Genomic DNA, 15,330 nt, shown 5'->3' on the forward strand with positions numbered 1-15,330 from the left:
GGTTTTTTTCAGTATGAATCTTTTAGTGTTCTACAGTATAGTATCTCTTTAGTATACTATATATTATATAGTCTTATAATATAGTTTTAATGTAATATAGTTTAATAAAGCAATTGTTCAGCATTCTGAATCAATGGAGACAGATGCCAATCATTCCCTGCATTGCTACACTCCACCTCCAAGCCCCCAGTGCAATCAGGAGGTGAGGGATCTGCCACCATCAGGCTCTGCACAGGCCAGGTAAAGCTGCATGAGGCCAGCTGTCAACGCTGGGGTGCAAATGCCAGCTCCAGGTGGTGGCCATCAGTCCTGTAGGGGCCACAGTTTGAGGTCACAAAACTGCAACAGCAGCATGAGCCCCTGGTGCCTCCGGTCCCATGGCACAGGGCAGGTTTAGCAAGTCTGGATTTGTATTTCAAGCCCTGGAAATTGTCAGATGCCACCAGGGTCTGGGAGCTGTGGGAATCCACAAAGTCAGAGGGTTTTGGGAAAGCTGCAAAAGGCAGGCCTCAGAGACAGCAGAACTGTGAGCAGAGCTAAGCAGCAGCCATGAGATTGGTCAGCAGAAAAATTATTTAAAAAATAGAAAAGCAAGGACAAATAGAACAATGGTCTGTGTATTAATGCTTGTCCAGAATAACTCTCTAAGCTACAGAAAAGTTTATCTAGCAAGATATTAGGAAGTTTGAAGCTTAATAATGGAGCTCTGTGCATTGTGCTTTAAGGCTTACAAGCAGGTATTGTATTTGAAATAAGCATTGTTTAACCAAAGGTACCTGTGCTTATAGTGGTTGGATAGAACTACTGTCCATGTGCTTTTGCTTTGTGGGATTGGTCAAAAACTCATAAAGTGAGTTGTAACATTGAGTTCTGTGTCTGCTGCCTGGGATGTGAGCTGCTGGCATCTCCCCATTGTCAGAGCCATGTAGTGAGAGTGATGCTGGACAATAAAGCAGCTCAAGGCAGCTGCACAGCAGCCCCGTCTCGTCTGTGATTTGTGCACAGCCCCGGCTGGCGACAGGAGCCCCCTGCAGAGTCCCTGCTCAGGCTCTGACACTGCTGCAGACTGGCACTCCTGACTGGCTCATCAGAGTCACCACTGCTGCTCCTCCTTGCTCTCATCATGGAACACCATGGCAACAAAGGAGCAGCTCCAAATTCTGTGCGTGACTCGGGGAGGAAGTGCCTGGTTCCTGTATATGCAAACTTGGATCTAGTGCAGGATGGGCAGCAGCATCTGTCACTCCAATAGCCCACATCATTACAGCCATGCAGCCAAACAGATCACAACAAGATTGCTGCACTTACCATATTCCTGGCAGGAATCCAGGGAAGCTGCTGAGTGGCCATGACCAAGTACCAGCATAAATCCAAAGGATCTGGAGTGATGGCTGGGGCTAAATTCCTGCATTCTTCACTGTAGGAGCCTTACATTGTTCTTTTGAAGCCCACATTTTTAGCTATTAAGCACTCCAAAGAAGGTGACATGCCATATCCAGTGACATCTGTAATTACCACACCAAGGCTCTGTCCCATTGTAAACCTGCTCTGAAGGCAATTTGTGAGAGCTGTTTTAACATAACACAAACACAGCAGAGTGGCACAGTCTGTGTGCACTGAACAGCAGCTCCAGCAATGAGAGAAAACCCAAAGCCATCCTTTGGCACTGGCAGAATTCCTGCATGAGGACACAGAACATGCCTAGGAAACTCTGATATCACTCCAGACAGAGCTGTGAAGCAGCATTTGAGGCAGGAAGGGCAAAGAGAGGAAAAAGCACCCTCAGTTTTAGCCTGAACGCCTGCAAATATTGACTGAAATGCCAGGGAAAAGTGGAGGCAGAGAGGGAAAAAAAAAAGCTTCACTCAGCATTATGAAATGTCTTTTGTCAGTTCTCATCCAGGAGAAAAAAACCCCACATTTTTAAGGAATTAAGAGATCTTATTTTAACAGTCAGCTTCGCAACAGGACTAAGATAAGCCTTTAGATAATTCCAAACACACACAGTGGCTACAAAAGGGCAGATAATTTTTCTCTTCCTCAAAGGCTGAAAGGTCTAAACAATTTGGTGAGAAAGTGCAAATACTTCAAGTCTGCCAGTCAGAACAGCTGGATTGACCTCCAGCTTCCTTCACCTTACCTACACCCCCTCCCTGGGTCCTTCATTTCAGTAGAAACACAGATTGGAAGTCCAATATATTGTGAAAGAGGGATCTAAATGTGGGTATGCAACACAGAGCCATGCAGCAGACACTGGGATGAGCTGTCAGTGACAAGACAGATTTGCAGTCAGCACACTGAAAAAATCTTCTTCTGGCAGGAGACAAGCAGAGCCTCTCTTCAGGCTGGTTTGGCATGGTTTGGAGTTTACTGCATGCAGGTCTGAGGAGAGGAGCCCTTCACCTCATCCATCCAGCATGGATGGCACCCCTGTGCTCCTCCTGCAGCATCCCTGACAGGCTCTCCCAGCAATTCCCACTGGCAAGAATGCCTGCAGGTTGTGTCTGCCGGGGGGAGGAAGCAGAGCCCCAGATTTGGCTGAGATCCTCGTCAAGCATGGCACTCATTAATGCCAGTAACCCAGCCTGCCCTGCCACAAGGGTTTTCAGGGTTTTCCAGGCAAGCCCTGCAGGGTGCTGAGGGATTTGTCCCCCAGAGAAGGGGCACTGCCTGCTGAGCTCCTCCAAACACCATGTCCACAGACACACAGCACACCCAGCAGCTGCTGAAGCATCTCCCTTGGCTGCCAAGCACTGGTTACTCATCAAACACCTCACTGAATTATGGACCATTGGAGCACTGCTACAAATCACACTGCTTTTAAGGAAATGCTGCTTTTTAAGTAAGGATCAATTGAGGATCTGAACCTAAAAAAACCCCCTCAGCTTTAGGGGAAAAGGCCTGAGCAAGGAACTGAAAGGCAAAGTTCCACTTGCTTCAAATTCCACAATCACCATAACCAGGGATTTTGCTGTGTCAGGGAAAACATATTATAGACATATAAATATAGATATAATATATAAATCATTACAAATTACATATTTAATGATTCAGCCTGGTCCTCCACTGTGGTATGTCACCCCAATTCACAAGGATTTTCTCCATGGACAACATGGCCCTATGCTTATTTTACTAGCTAGCAAGCAAATCCAGATTCAAAGCAGAAAACCCACCTTTATTTTACTTATCTCTAATTTTAGGGAAATTAAAGAATAAACCCATTGCTGTATTGTTCTAAAAGCTGCCTTAAATACAGAGTATTTTGAAAATGTTCCAGTCTCAAAGTTGAAAGTGCCAAGATAAGTACCTAAATTTTGGGATGCACTCCTAGTTTCCAAACATCAGTGTTCCACTTCATAACACCTTTTATTTAATAAGGCCTGATGTCAAACTGCCCTGGGTCAGCACAGGGCAGCCAGAATTAAACTAAAAGAGCTTCCTTTAGAATTTCATTACTGCTTTAACAAGGCTCCAACAAGCATCACTCAGTGCCAAGCAGCTCTCCCCTGCTCATCAATATATTTTCATTATGATTCTCATTAGAGCACTTGCTGCTGTTCATCAGGCAGAGATCACCAACCAGCTCCCTGAGTAGGGAAGCACCTGCCCAAATTACCCACAGGTTCCTACAGTGAGAAATACTGTGCAGCAACCACGAGCTGGCTGTCAGTAAAAAACACAACCTGAAACCCAAAGAGAGCACCCAGCCCATGGAGTTCTGCAGGTTTGGGGCAGCCTCTGTCACCTGGGGCACCCAGGGGTGGCACAGCCCCAGCCCAGGGCACAGCACAGCCCCAGAGGTGCCTGCAGAGGCAGAGGGCTCAGCAAAGCTCTGCAGGCACACTGTGCCCAGCCTTGGCATCAGGGGCAGGATCTGGTAATGCCCAGGCTCAGACAGCACAGGAGCTCTCTGGGATGAGGCACTGGGCTGGAATTTGATGTGTGAGTGCAGCCCTGAAATAGCAGTGCTGTGTGTCCCCCAGCTGCAGGGGGATAATGGGGCAGCTGAGTGCTGACATGCCCTGCAGAGCCAGGACTCGCAGACATTCTCCAGCCACCAGCAGCTCTCAGGGACAGCAGAACACCCTGTTCCTCTCACAAGATGCAGAGCACACCTAGAACAGAGACATGGCCCAGCCTCCACAACAAAATCCAGGCATTGGAAATGTTCCTGGGACACAAAAGAAGACAAATCTCCATCCTCTACATGGCAGCCCTGCTCCTTGCCCACACTGAGAGCACGAGGAACAGCTCAGCATCAGACCTGCAACACCACAGACTGGGTCTCAGAGGTGAGAACCTGCCCCTGCTACTGGGATTTGTGCTCACCAGTAAAGGGTGGACACTGGGAAGTCCCACTGCTAAACGTGCCTGTGTGGAGATTCACTGGAAGGAGCAATGGAGATGAATCCTCACCTCCTGCTGGGCATGGAAAGGCAAGACAGGACACAAACCACAGCCAGGGGAAGGCACAGTCACCCCTTTTGGGGATGTGACACCCTCCAGAGCCTGCTCAGAGACCCAGCAGCACAAGTGATGCCTGGCAAGGAGACACAGCAGCACAACAGACCAGGATTCTGCCTCCTGCCTTTACACACCTTCCAACCAAGGGAGCAACTGCAGGAGACTGGCACTGCAAAAAGCATCTGTACAGTTAGAATGATTCAAAATCACACACACACAGTGAACCTAAAACTCATTCATTTGCAGCATTCCAAGTATTTTCCCAATGCTGGGTTAATACAAGTTGTCCATAAAGCAAAGACAGGACTGAAAAGGTTCCCTAGGACAGGGATCTACAGAGTGCCTCATGTCCTCACACACCAACCCCAAACCAAAAAGGAAAGCTGTGGGGTACAATGGAGCACCGCAGAATGTGTAAAATACCAGAATTGTAGGAACAAGCAGGAGAAGGAAGCAGGGTCAAATCCACATTTTTAGTGGTAAAAAGCCTTAAGGTAAATAAGGCAAGGATTAGTGCAAAACTGACATTTATTGTCACTCACTTGTATTTCAAGACAGCCTTTCAAACTCCTCAAATTAAAAAAAAAAAAGGCCCAAATTTTCACATTTCTAATACATTTGTCCCATGGCACTGATGAGCAGGGGAGTGTGTGTGTTCACACAGGAAGATCACATGTATGGAGACAGAATATATCTGATTTAAAGATGGTTATTTTTGGAGCACAGCTGAAAAAAAAAAAAAAACACTAAAAAATCCCTGGAAGCATAATAGGGAGAGGAAAGAGCCAGGATGTGAAGCATTAGGGAGAAGTGAATCCAACAGGCACACCAGGAGATCAGCCATCCTCCCAAAGGCCAGGAAGGCAGATGTGTCTAGCAGCCAATTTTTGAGCCATGCTAATAATAGGTCAGTCAGCAAAGCTGACGCTGCACATTCAGCCAAATCCATGTACAGGCTGCAGGCACCAACACAAGAGACTTTTTTTAATTAAAGAGGCAAAGAAGAGAGGGCAGGCTGGCTTGTGGCTGTGTTTACTGCAAGCCCTGCTCAGCTGCAAAACACACACCAGCCCAGGAAGGCACTGAGGGGATGCTGGGCAGCTTGGACACAAGCTGTCCTTACTGAGCTATTTAAATTGAAAATTGCAACAGCCAAACAGTCTCCAGCAGACACACCATAAAAATCTCTGGCATAAAAATTCAAATTTCCAATTTTCTTGTAACATTTGACATCGACATCCATCTACAGCCACAGCTTCCCAAGTCTCAGTCCTTTTAAACAGAAGACACCCTACAATCTCATCTTTAGAGGGAAGTCACAACCCCATGTTCAATAGAGGGCAAGGAAAATATCCTCACATGAAGAAAAATGTTAGGATTGTTCTCAGTGCCTGAGAAACCAGCAGCACATAAATTTGGCTGGCTCCAGAGTCATCCATCCTCAATTTTTAAGGTTCTTTGGCTTCCTCACTTCAGCAAATGGATCTGTGTTGTGGATTAAACCCAACATCTCACTTTGTGTTCCTGCCTCCCTCACAAGCAGGGAGATCTTCAGCAGTGGGAAATGCTTATAGAGATCTGTGTTTGATGTAGTACCATTTCCCTAATGGGCCTTGAACAATTTCCATGTTTTGAAAGCAGAGAGATTTCCTTTAAATCAGCAGCCTGATGGGAAGCTGACCTCCATGAAATATTTCCTCCCATTTTCATTGTCTGTGGCAATTCCCTACCACTTTCCCAGTCTTCCTTTATTCTGCTCACAGGCTGATTTTTAAGTTGTTGGGGAAAAAAACATAAGCTTCTTCTCAAGTTCCTAATGCCACCATGGTGCCTCCTGATGCCACACCTCAAATTCATCAATCACAAAGAGTGCAAAACCCAGATTATTCACTGTGCCACCATTATTATTGCACTGCCTGCTCCAGGTTCACTCCCAATTTCCAGTGCCAGTAGGAAGCAAAACTTCACATCCCCACAACTCCTTGTCCCAAGGATTCCTCATCCAGATTCCCAGTGAAAGGATGAGCAGGACCTCCACAGAACTATCTCCACCTTCCAGAGCCTGAAACCCCTTATCCCAACTGAAATACAACAAGCAAAAATCAAAAATCAATTTTTGTTCTCAAAACTCAGGGACAATCCCCTTTCATCTTGGCACTCAGTTCATACCTGCAGGAATGGGCTAAGTTTAGAGCAAAACCATTTGTTTATCAACTCCACTTTCCCTTCAGTAGGAGAGGATTGTGATCTGATGTCAAAAGTGTCCTATGGATAAACAACTTTGCCAGTTTTGCCATTATTTCCCCTTGTGCCCATCTGACACTGGAGAATGTGCAGATGCTAATTAGAGTTGGCTTTTTATTTTTACACAAAGTCCATGGAGAAGCCTTCGAAGTAGTGGAGCACTGAGAGCACAAGGCATCTCATATAGAATTTAAAAACAACAAAAAAACCCAACAAAAAAGCCCCCCACAAGTCTTGCTCATGCCTGGTAGAATGCCAGGACATGGACCTGGGGGTTTTTAAGGGTTTAAGGTCTGGGGTTTTTTAAGAGTGTAAGTTATTTAGGTTTTTTTCTCTTCACATGCCAAGACAGAAGTGTGCATACATGTTTAATGATGCACTTCTTGGATGTTTTCAGTGCTGAGATGCACAACAGAGCCACCTTGCTCTTGAATAAATTAAGCCAAACAGCTGATATTTGGAGCAGGTATTTTGAAACCTGGTACTAGTAAATATTCCACTCTCATTAAATTACTAGGTGTATTTTAAATGTTGATATAATAACTTCAGTCTTTACTGTATGCTCGTCAGGTGTACTGTAAAGCATATAGAGATGTAATGTAAATGTAATTTTTGACCCATGGGGCAATACAAACACCAACCCAAGTGTTTTACAGCTCTGCTTCAAAAGACACAAAAGAGCTCCTTACCTAAGAGGCAAAATCCCCAGCAGCTGGAAAAACGCCACATCATCTCCCATTTGGAAGAGGGCAATGGGATTGCCAGAGAATTTACAAACATGATGAAGCCAGACCAAATCCTACAGCCCTCAGGCTCCCCTTCTCACATTCCTGGGTCTTCAGGCCTGAAGGAATCAGGATCACACCAGGACACAAGGAGGGAGAGGAGCCTCCAAGTCAGAAAAATCCTCTCATCTTTCATCCTCAGGAACCCCTCTATGCACTCTGAGGGCACAAGAGAGTCCCGGCACTCCCGGCCCCACAGGCCCCCCGGCACTCCCGGCCCCACAGGCCCCCCCGGCACTCCCGGCCCCACAGGCCCCCCCGGCCCCACAGGCCCCCCGGCACTCCCGGCCCCACAGGCCCCCCCGGCCCCACAGGCCCCCCCCGGCCCCACAGGCCCCCCCCGGCACTCCCGGCCCCACAGGCCCCCCCGGCACTCCCGGCCCCACACGCCCCCCCCGGCACTCCCGGCCCCACACGCCCCCCCCGGCACTCCCGGCCCCACACGCCCTGTGCCCAGCTCCCATCCTGTGTCCAGCTGCAGCCTGCTGGCACCAGCTCTGCCAGGGATGCTCAGCCATGAAAAGAGTCCTGCTCCTGTTAGAGGAGAAACTTCCCCACCTTTCCCCTTGGAAACTACAAAACTGTCAGTGAAAAGGTGAAAGGTGCCTGTGCTCAGCTGGAACTGGGCTCTTTGTCTCTTTCTCAGGCAGCACTGACGGAACTGAGGACACAGCCTCAAGCTGCACCAAGGCAAATACAGGTTGGATATTAGGAAAAAGTTTTTACAGAAAGGCTGCTAAAGTTCTGGAATTATCTACCCAGGGAGGTGGTGGAGTCTCCATGCCTGGGTGTGTTTAACAAAGCCTGGATGTGGCACTGGGTGCCAGGGTCTGGCTGAGGTGTTGGGGCTGGGCTGGACTGGACTCGATATTGACGGTCTCTTCCAACCCAGTGATTCTGTGTGAATTCTGTGAAAAAACTGAATAGGATCAAGCCTCTCTGCCTTGAGATAGCCTCAGCCTGTCAGTGTGGCAGGAATGGCTGCCTGTGAGTATTTCTGTGGCTTCACCACCCCATTTTCCCCTCAAATACAGCTAAAATCTGAGTGAGGAGTGGTGCCCTGCACACACTGGAGCTGAAGCCCTTGGCTGGACTGTCCATGCTCCAATGGCCCAGGGCTGAGGAGGGGAGCTCCAGCCTCACATCCCTCCCACACAGGATCAGCACCGGCAGAGCTTCTCAACAAACACTTCCTTGGGACAAACAAGATCTTCCTCTGTTTACAAGAGGCAGCAGAAGCTGCTTCAGGCTCCCAGGAACCCGGCACTAGTGTGGAGTTTTAGCACACACTGCTCAGTGTCTGCTCCTGGGGCAGTGGGTGACACTGGCTCTGCATGCCCTGTCCCCAGCCTGCTGCCATGCCACTGCAGCTGCCCAATAAACCACACACTGCTTTACTGCCCTTCAAAATAAAGGGCAATAAACAGTGTGTGCTCCTGAGAGACAGGACAGCACACAAACCACCCTCAGACGTTTAAACCCCTAAATGGATCCAGCCCAGAAGCAATTAGCTGCTCTCCTCCTCTCCCTCCTTCCCTTGCTCAGTGGTAGAATGGCACTGAGTCCATGGCTAAGTGCCTTCTCCCCACATCCTTCTGATTGCATAACAATTTCCAGACAAAGGATGCAGGAGCAATAACACTCAAACTGCCTGACAATACCTTTTCCTTCTCCTAGTCTGCCTATGCATCCATTAATACATTTATCCATAGACAGAAATCAGTCTTTGTCTGGCTCTGCTTTGCTAGCTGGGCTAAACACACCAAATGCTTCCAGCCTCTGCTCATCTCCTCGAAAATGCTTTTGATTATCACTCCTTTTTACTCCAGCAGACTTCTCTTCACCTGGGTAAATTTTGATTTATCTTTCTTCCACACTCATGAGCAGAATAAGAACATATGGAAGAAATGGCATTCTGTGTTAAAAGAAAAAAAATATCAAGAAATTGAATTATGTTTTAGTCAGGTCATAAAAAAAAACCAACACCACAATGAATATTGCCTGGATTTGCTGTAGTTAAGAAATGTTACCTAAACAATAAGATAAGTAACAGACATAAGCTTGTCACATTAATTAATTTTTCTTTTAAGTCCCACATTGAGAATCATTCAAGTAATAATATGGAATCAGCCAGCAGTCTGCATACAGATGAAGAAGAAAATATTCCAGAACCTTCAGCAATAAAAGAAGTTCATGCTGGAAAACACAATTAACATCAGAAAGCTGTCCTGCCATCTGCTCAAAACAAAGGGTATCAAGTGTTACCAGAAAATAAGGAAATGCTATGGGTGCTGTGATTGTGGAGGATTACCCTTACAGGTGACAGCAAGGTAGGCTGAAATGTGCAAGTGCACAGTGAGTGTGTGTCAAGATGCAGGACACCAACAGCAAGGTTGGAGCTTAAATTAATTACTGAGCAGACCTCCAGACACAGAAATTGCCACCTATTTGAAATTGTCTCTCAGATGTGGCATATCCTGAGTGGAAGGGATCTTTGTGGGGCTGAAACTACAAATCCTGGATTGTCTACGAGGAGCACTTAGGTCTGAGACTAAACTGCAAACTGGTGCTGACTTATGGATCAGAAAGCTACAGGGAAAGCAAGGGAAGCATGCAAAGCCTGACCCTGAGCAGCCTGTTGGGCTGAGCCCTGCCTGGGCTGCAGAGCCTGGGAGCACCAGGAGAGCTCCAGGGGGGACACTGAGGGTGCTCTGCTCTCCATCCTCACACAGCCCCAGGCTCTGGCTGCACCAGGAGAGCTCCAGGGGGACACTGAGGGTGCTCTGCTCTCCATCCTCACACAGCCCCGGGCTCTGGCTGCACCAGGAGAGCTCCAGGGGGACACTGAGGGTGCTCTGCTCTCCATCCTCACACAGCCCCGGGCTCTGGCTGCACCAGGAGAGCTCCAGGGGGGACACTGAGGGTGCTCTGCTCTCCATCCTCACACAGCCCCAGGCTCTGGCTGCACCAGGAGAGCTCCAGGGGGGACACTGAGGGTGCTCTGATCCTCACACAGCCCCAGGCTCTGGCTGCACCAGGAGAGCTCCAGGGGGGACACTGAGGGTGCTCTGCTCTCCATCCTCACACAGCCCCAGGCTCTGGCTGCACCAGGAGAGCTCCAGGGGGGACACTGAGGGTGCTCTGCTCTCCATCCTCACACAGCCCCGGGCTCTGGCTGCACCAGGAGAGCTCCAGGGGGGACACTGAGGGTGCTCTGCTCTCCATCCTCACGCAGCTCTGGCTGCACCAGGAGCAGCCTCACACTGCCCAGAGCCACTGCTGGGCAGCACACACTGCACATCACTGCCTTTCCCTGCAGCACAGGTGGAACACAAGGGGAAGGGAACAAGAACACCATGCCAGAAGCAGCTCAGCCAGCCAAGGAGTTCAGGAGCACTGCAGGGCTACACCACCAGCTCTCTGAGCTACATAAAAATACAGCACAGGGGAGTGGCTTTCTGTTTGCTTGGTTGCTCCCTCCCAGCAATTCAGGTAATTTTACTGATAAGGCACAGCAAGCAGAGGGGGTAGATTGCTGCTTTAAGCAGCACACCCTTGTCCAGCAGTGATTTACTGTTCCACAGGACACACAAATGGCTGCTGCTGCTCAGCCTCATCCCCACACCTCCTGCACTCCCAGGAAAATGTGCCTGCCCAAGGAAGCTGGCAGCTGCCTTCTCCCACTCCATCAACGTGCAGCAAGGCTTATCTTTGCACACACACAAAATAACAGGCCTTGCTGGTGACAAAAGCAATTGCTTAAACAAAAATAACATGGGGAAAAAAGAGAAAGTGATCACATAGAGCATTGTCCTCATACTTCTTCACATAGTTCCACTATCATCACAGGATGACTTCACACAAAGAGAAGGAAATTAAAGAGGATCTCCTATATAATGTCCTTTTCTCATGTATTTGCAATCTCACTATCAACACGAACCCAAACACTCCGTAAAAGCTGAAAATGGCATTTCCTTTCCAGTCCTTGCACTATCAGCACCCCAGCAGATATAAATTTACTTTCTTTAAATGGGCACTGCTAGAATGGTGTTTAGAAACAAGCTTCACCTAGTTGTCATGAATTATTAACCAGAAAAAATCCCTCTTGCTCTTTACAGAGTCTTGATTTGCAAGTTTAAAAACCAAACTGACACTTAAACCTCTTGCATAAATACCCAACCTTTAAAAAAATGCTCTGAGCATTATAAATACATTTTTTCATGAATATGAGAACAACAATTCTATAAATAGCCATTCTTCACAGAATTGCTCCGAGACATTGTTTTTACAGACAACAGTAGGAAACTGAAGGAGGTCTAAGCGCCAAACACATTAAAAGTGAAATAAACTCTCCAACCAACTCTGGGTTTCCACTTATTCTTACAAAGTCCATCGTTCTTTTTTAGCTTGTACAATTAGTTTATGCAAGGGAAGGAACAGGCCAAAAGGCTGCACTGAGTCCTGGCACAGGATTTACACTCAGTGTAAATCAGGCACAGCTTCTGAGGGCACTCACTGGCAGCAATTTCATTTAACACAACTCTGCCCTGTCAGCAGATGAACTCACCACTGCCCACCACAGCCTTGCAGGAGCACAGGCAAAGGCAGCATCTTCACCAGAAAATGAGAAAATACGCTTCCAAACAGACTCACTGCAAACCCTGCTCCATCTCCCCTCAAAAGCAAACATAGGAAGATAAATAAACACAATCTAACATAACAAATTGCCTCCCCAGTGTGCCTGCACGTTTCATGGCTGCTCTCTCCTCAAGCTATTTTTGCCCTGGTATCTAAACAAAATAACAAGAACTCCCAAAAAACAGCAGCACAACTGGTGCACCGGGTTTCTGCAGCCAGAACACTACAAGCACACATTGGGGTTTTGTGGCAGACACTCATGCAAGGCCAAAGCTCAAGCACTACCAAGTTCAACACCATTTTCAGCAGGGAGCCAGCACAAGCACTTACTTGATAAGTGCTTGAAAATTCACCTCTGTAACGAGGAGAAACTCACTCAATTCCCAGTTTGGATATAGTGTTCTACAACACCACCTGCAACACTCATTTTCTGTATATTTTATATACAAACCTGGGTACCAAACAAGCTGCACCCAGGTGCTCAGGGTGCTAACACTTATTTTCTATATATTCTAAAACACTTGTCTGCTGTGCCAGGACTGCACATCACACCACAGAGAAAAAGAAGAACCATTCTGGAGCTGGAAGCTTTTCTCTTACCTTATTTTGATCTGTCCAGTAGAAGAAAAATCCCTGTGGGTCTGTTCTGAGGATAATTGGAGTCACAACAGTGGAGTCCTGGCAGAGAAAGGACAAACAAGAAATCCATGTCAGCACACAGAACACATAATTATGCACAAGCTGCTTTGCCATCCGTGCTAATGAATTGCAACATCCAGGAATTACCCTGAAGGTATCACTAGCAAGATGGTACTGAAAGAATTTAGTATCACCTGCCTCATCTCCATTTTTCTGACATAATGTATTTCCATTCCTGTGGAGGCAGCACCTAACAACTGCAGGCTTGTCAACACGTGGAGTTAACCCAAAAAAGCTGCAAGTGGGTGAAGTTCCACAGGCAAAACACCCTGGATGTCAAACCAGAGCCCACCCAGTCAAACATCACAGCCAGGTGTCCACTGCCCACCTTGATCTGACTTCACCTTCACATAGCAACACTAAATAGCTATAATTTTTTTACCATTTTTTATCTATATATTTTATCTATAAAATATATAGATATTTATATATTTTATCTATATAAAATATATAAATATATATTACCTATAAAACTTTCACAAAGGCTGAATTTGCCTAGAAAACACAGAATAGCATTCCTTGCCTTAAGATTTTTGTCAGTAACATTCCATTAAGATTAATTTATTTTTTTTTAATCAGACCATGAATATTTTAGTAATAGGAATATATCTGTATTCCACCTGACTTTCAAACTGTTTGAAAAGCTGTCTAGTCTGATAACATCCACAGCTCAGGTCACTTAAAACCAGGCCCATTTCTTAGCACACTGAGCAGGGCAGCCTGGTTAAATAAAATTCCTGTCTTCTGGTTGACAGCAAAGCCTGACCCAGGAGCCACAGCTCCAACCCAAACCTCTTCCAGAGCTGGGAGCTCATCCCATCTCTCATATCAGGCTGCCCAGCAATACCTGACCCCACTGCAGCCTGCTCCTAACAGGCTCTTTCTCTTCTGTTTTCCATGGCATCCATAAAGACACTGCTGTCTCAAGACCTCTACCCATTTTTCAAACTCAGTTCAGGAGTTATGGAAGGGGCACAGAAGGGAAAAAGGACAGAATAATACAGAAAAATTGCAGAATTACAGAATAATAGAAAAAAACTAATACAGAATAATAATAATAAAAAAAAAGACAGAAAAACACAGGAAAAAAAGACAAAAATACAGAAAAACTGCCTAAACGTCAGCTCCCCAGAAAGCCAGGCTAAACACACAGCTCCTCCTCAGAAAGGATTTCTATTTCTGTTGAGGTGCTACAGGTATTTTACAGCTTTAGCATTCACCTATTTCCAGAACAGAAATATGTGAGGTCAGTCCACATGGCTTTGAGGAAAAAAAAGGGCTGTAAAAGGTTCAAGTTTAAATCCAATCCAATATTTCAGTTTAAATTCAACATATTTCAGGGTGAAGTATAAGCACAAAGAAAGCTCATGGAAGTGACACCACAAATAAAACACAAATAAAACACAAATAAAACACAAATAAAACACAAATAAAACACAAATAAAACACAAATAAAACACAAATAAAACACAAATAAAACACAAATAAAACACAAATAAAACACAAATAAAACACAAATAAAACACAAATAAAACACAAATAAAACACAAATAAAACACAAATAAAACACAAATAAAACACAAATAAAACACAAATAAAACACAAATAAAACACAAATAAAACAGGAATGTCCCAGGTGGGCCCAAAGCTCTGTCACTGACCCTTCATTAAAACTCTGCCCTTCCCTAAGAGGACAGACATGCAGAATTTGCAGAATCTTATTTCCCCCCCATTTCTCCCCAGTTTTTAACATCCTGTACACCTGAGAGTTGGGTACTGTTTGAAGCAACATGCAAATTTGGGTTTAAAATATATCAGACCCTGAAGGAATCTGTATCCACAAGAACCTAAAAAATGGTTCTTAGACCTCCACTATTCAAAAGAGAAAAAAAAATCCCTTTTCTGGAGACATAACTCTCTTTTTTTTGCTTATTTCATTGTGTCATAAACGTGCATGAAAATATAAAATGAGGAAAGATAAAGACCAAGTGTCCTCCTGCCTTTGGATGAGGTCCAAGGAACTTTGGGGGGGAAGGGAAGGAAGTGGTGGGAAGCAGACACAAAGCAATTCTGCCTAGGATTACCTAATTCTGCTGCTCCTTCATTTCAAACCAAAGTGTGTTTGATGACACACAGCTCCTGTACATGTGTAAAATGTTGACCAAAATCAGGCTCCAAGCAGAGGATGAGGGGGAAGAACCTTCAATATCTATCAGTGGCCTAAAGGAAACTTGATCATGACAGGCTGAGTCCTACTCTGGGAATTTCTGCTCCAGAAAGCTGTTGGGTTGTGCTGAGGTTTTTGTTTGGCTGTTTTTTAATTAACTCTGACATCAGTCACAGCACAATTAATGTGCTGATGAACACGAGGATCTGAGAAGAACTTTGCACAAGTATTTGTGCTGGAAGTGCCTCAGGAACTCCTCCATGCAGCCAGCAGCAGCAATAAAAGCCATGTGCACCATGCTTTATATGTTCTGCAAGTGAATTATAGTGAATA

The 15,330-nt window shown here is 46.0% G+C and overlaps 1 protein-coding gene across 4 annotated transcripts in view; it reads right to left on the reverse strand.

The window, feature by feature from the left end:
* The window catches only part of PLCB1 (phospholipase C beta 1), a 327,045-nt gene that overhangs the window by 303,756 nt on the left and 7,959 nt on the right, over positions 1 to 15,330 (reverse strand). For all 4 annotated transcript variants that reach the window (XM_071439887.1, XM_071439801.1, XM_071440055.1 and 1 more), the window contains exon 2: positions 12,732 to 12,809. In XM_071439887.1, coding sequence (XP_071295988.1) covers positions 12,732 to 12,809 — 78 coding nt within the window. The remainder of the gene's footprint in view (positions 1 to 12,731; positions 12,810 to 15,330) is intronic.

This window comes from Agelaius tricolor, unplaced genomic scaffold, assembly GCF_023055355.1.
Source record: "Agelaius tricolor isolate 1412-34295 unplaced genomic scaffold, bAgeTri1.0.p SCAF_1, whole genome shotgun sequence".
Lineage (NCBI taxonomy): Eukaryota > Metazoa > Chordata > Aves > Passeriformes > Icteridae > Agelaius > Agelaius tricolor.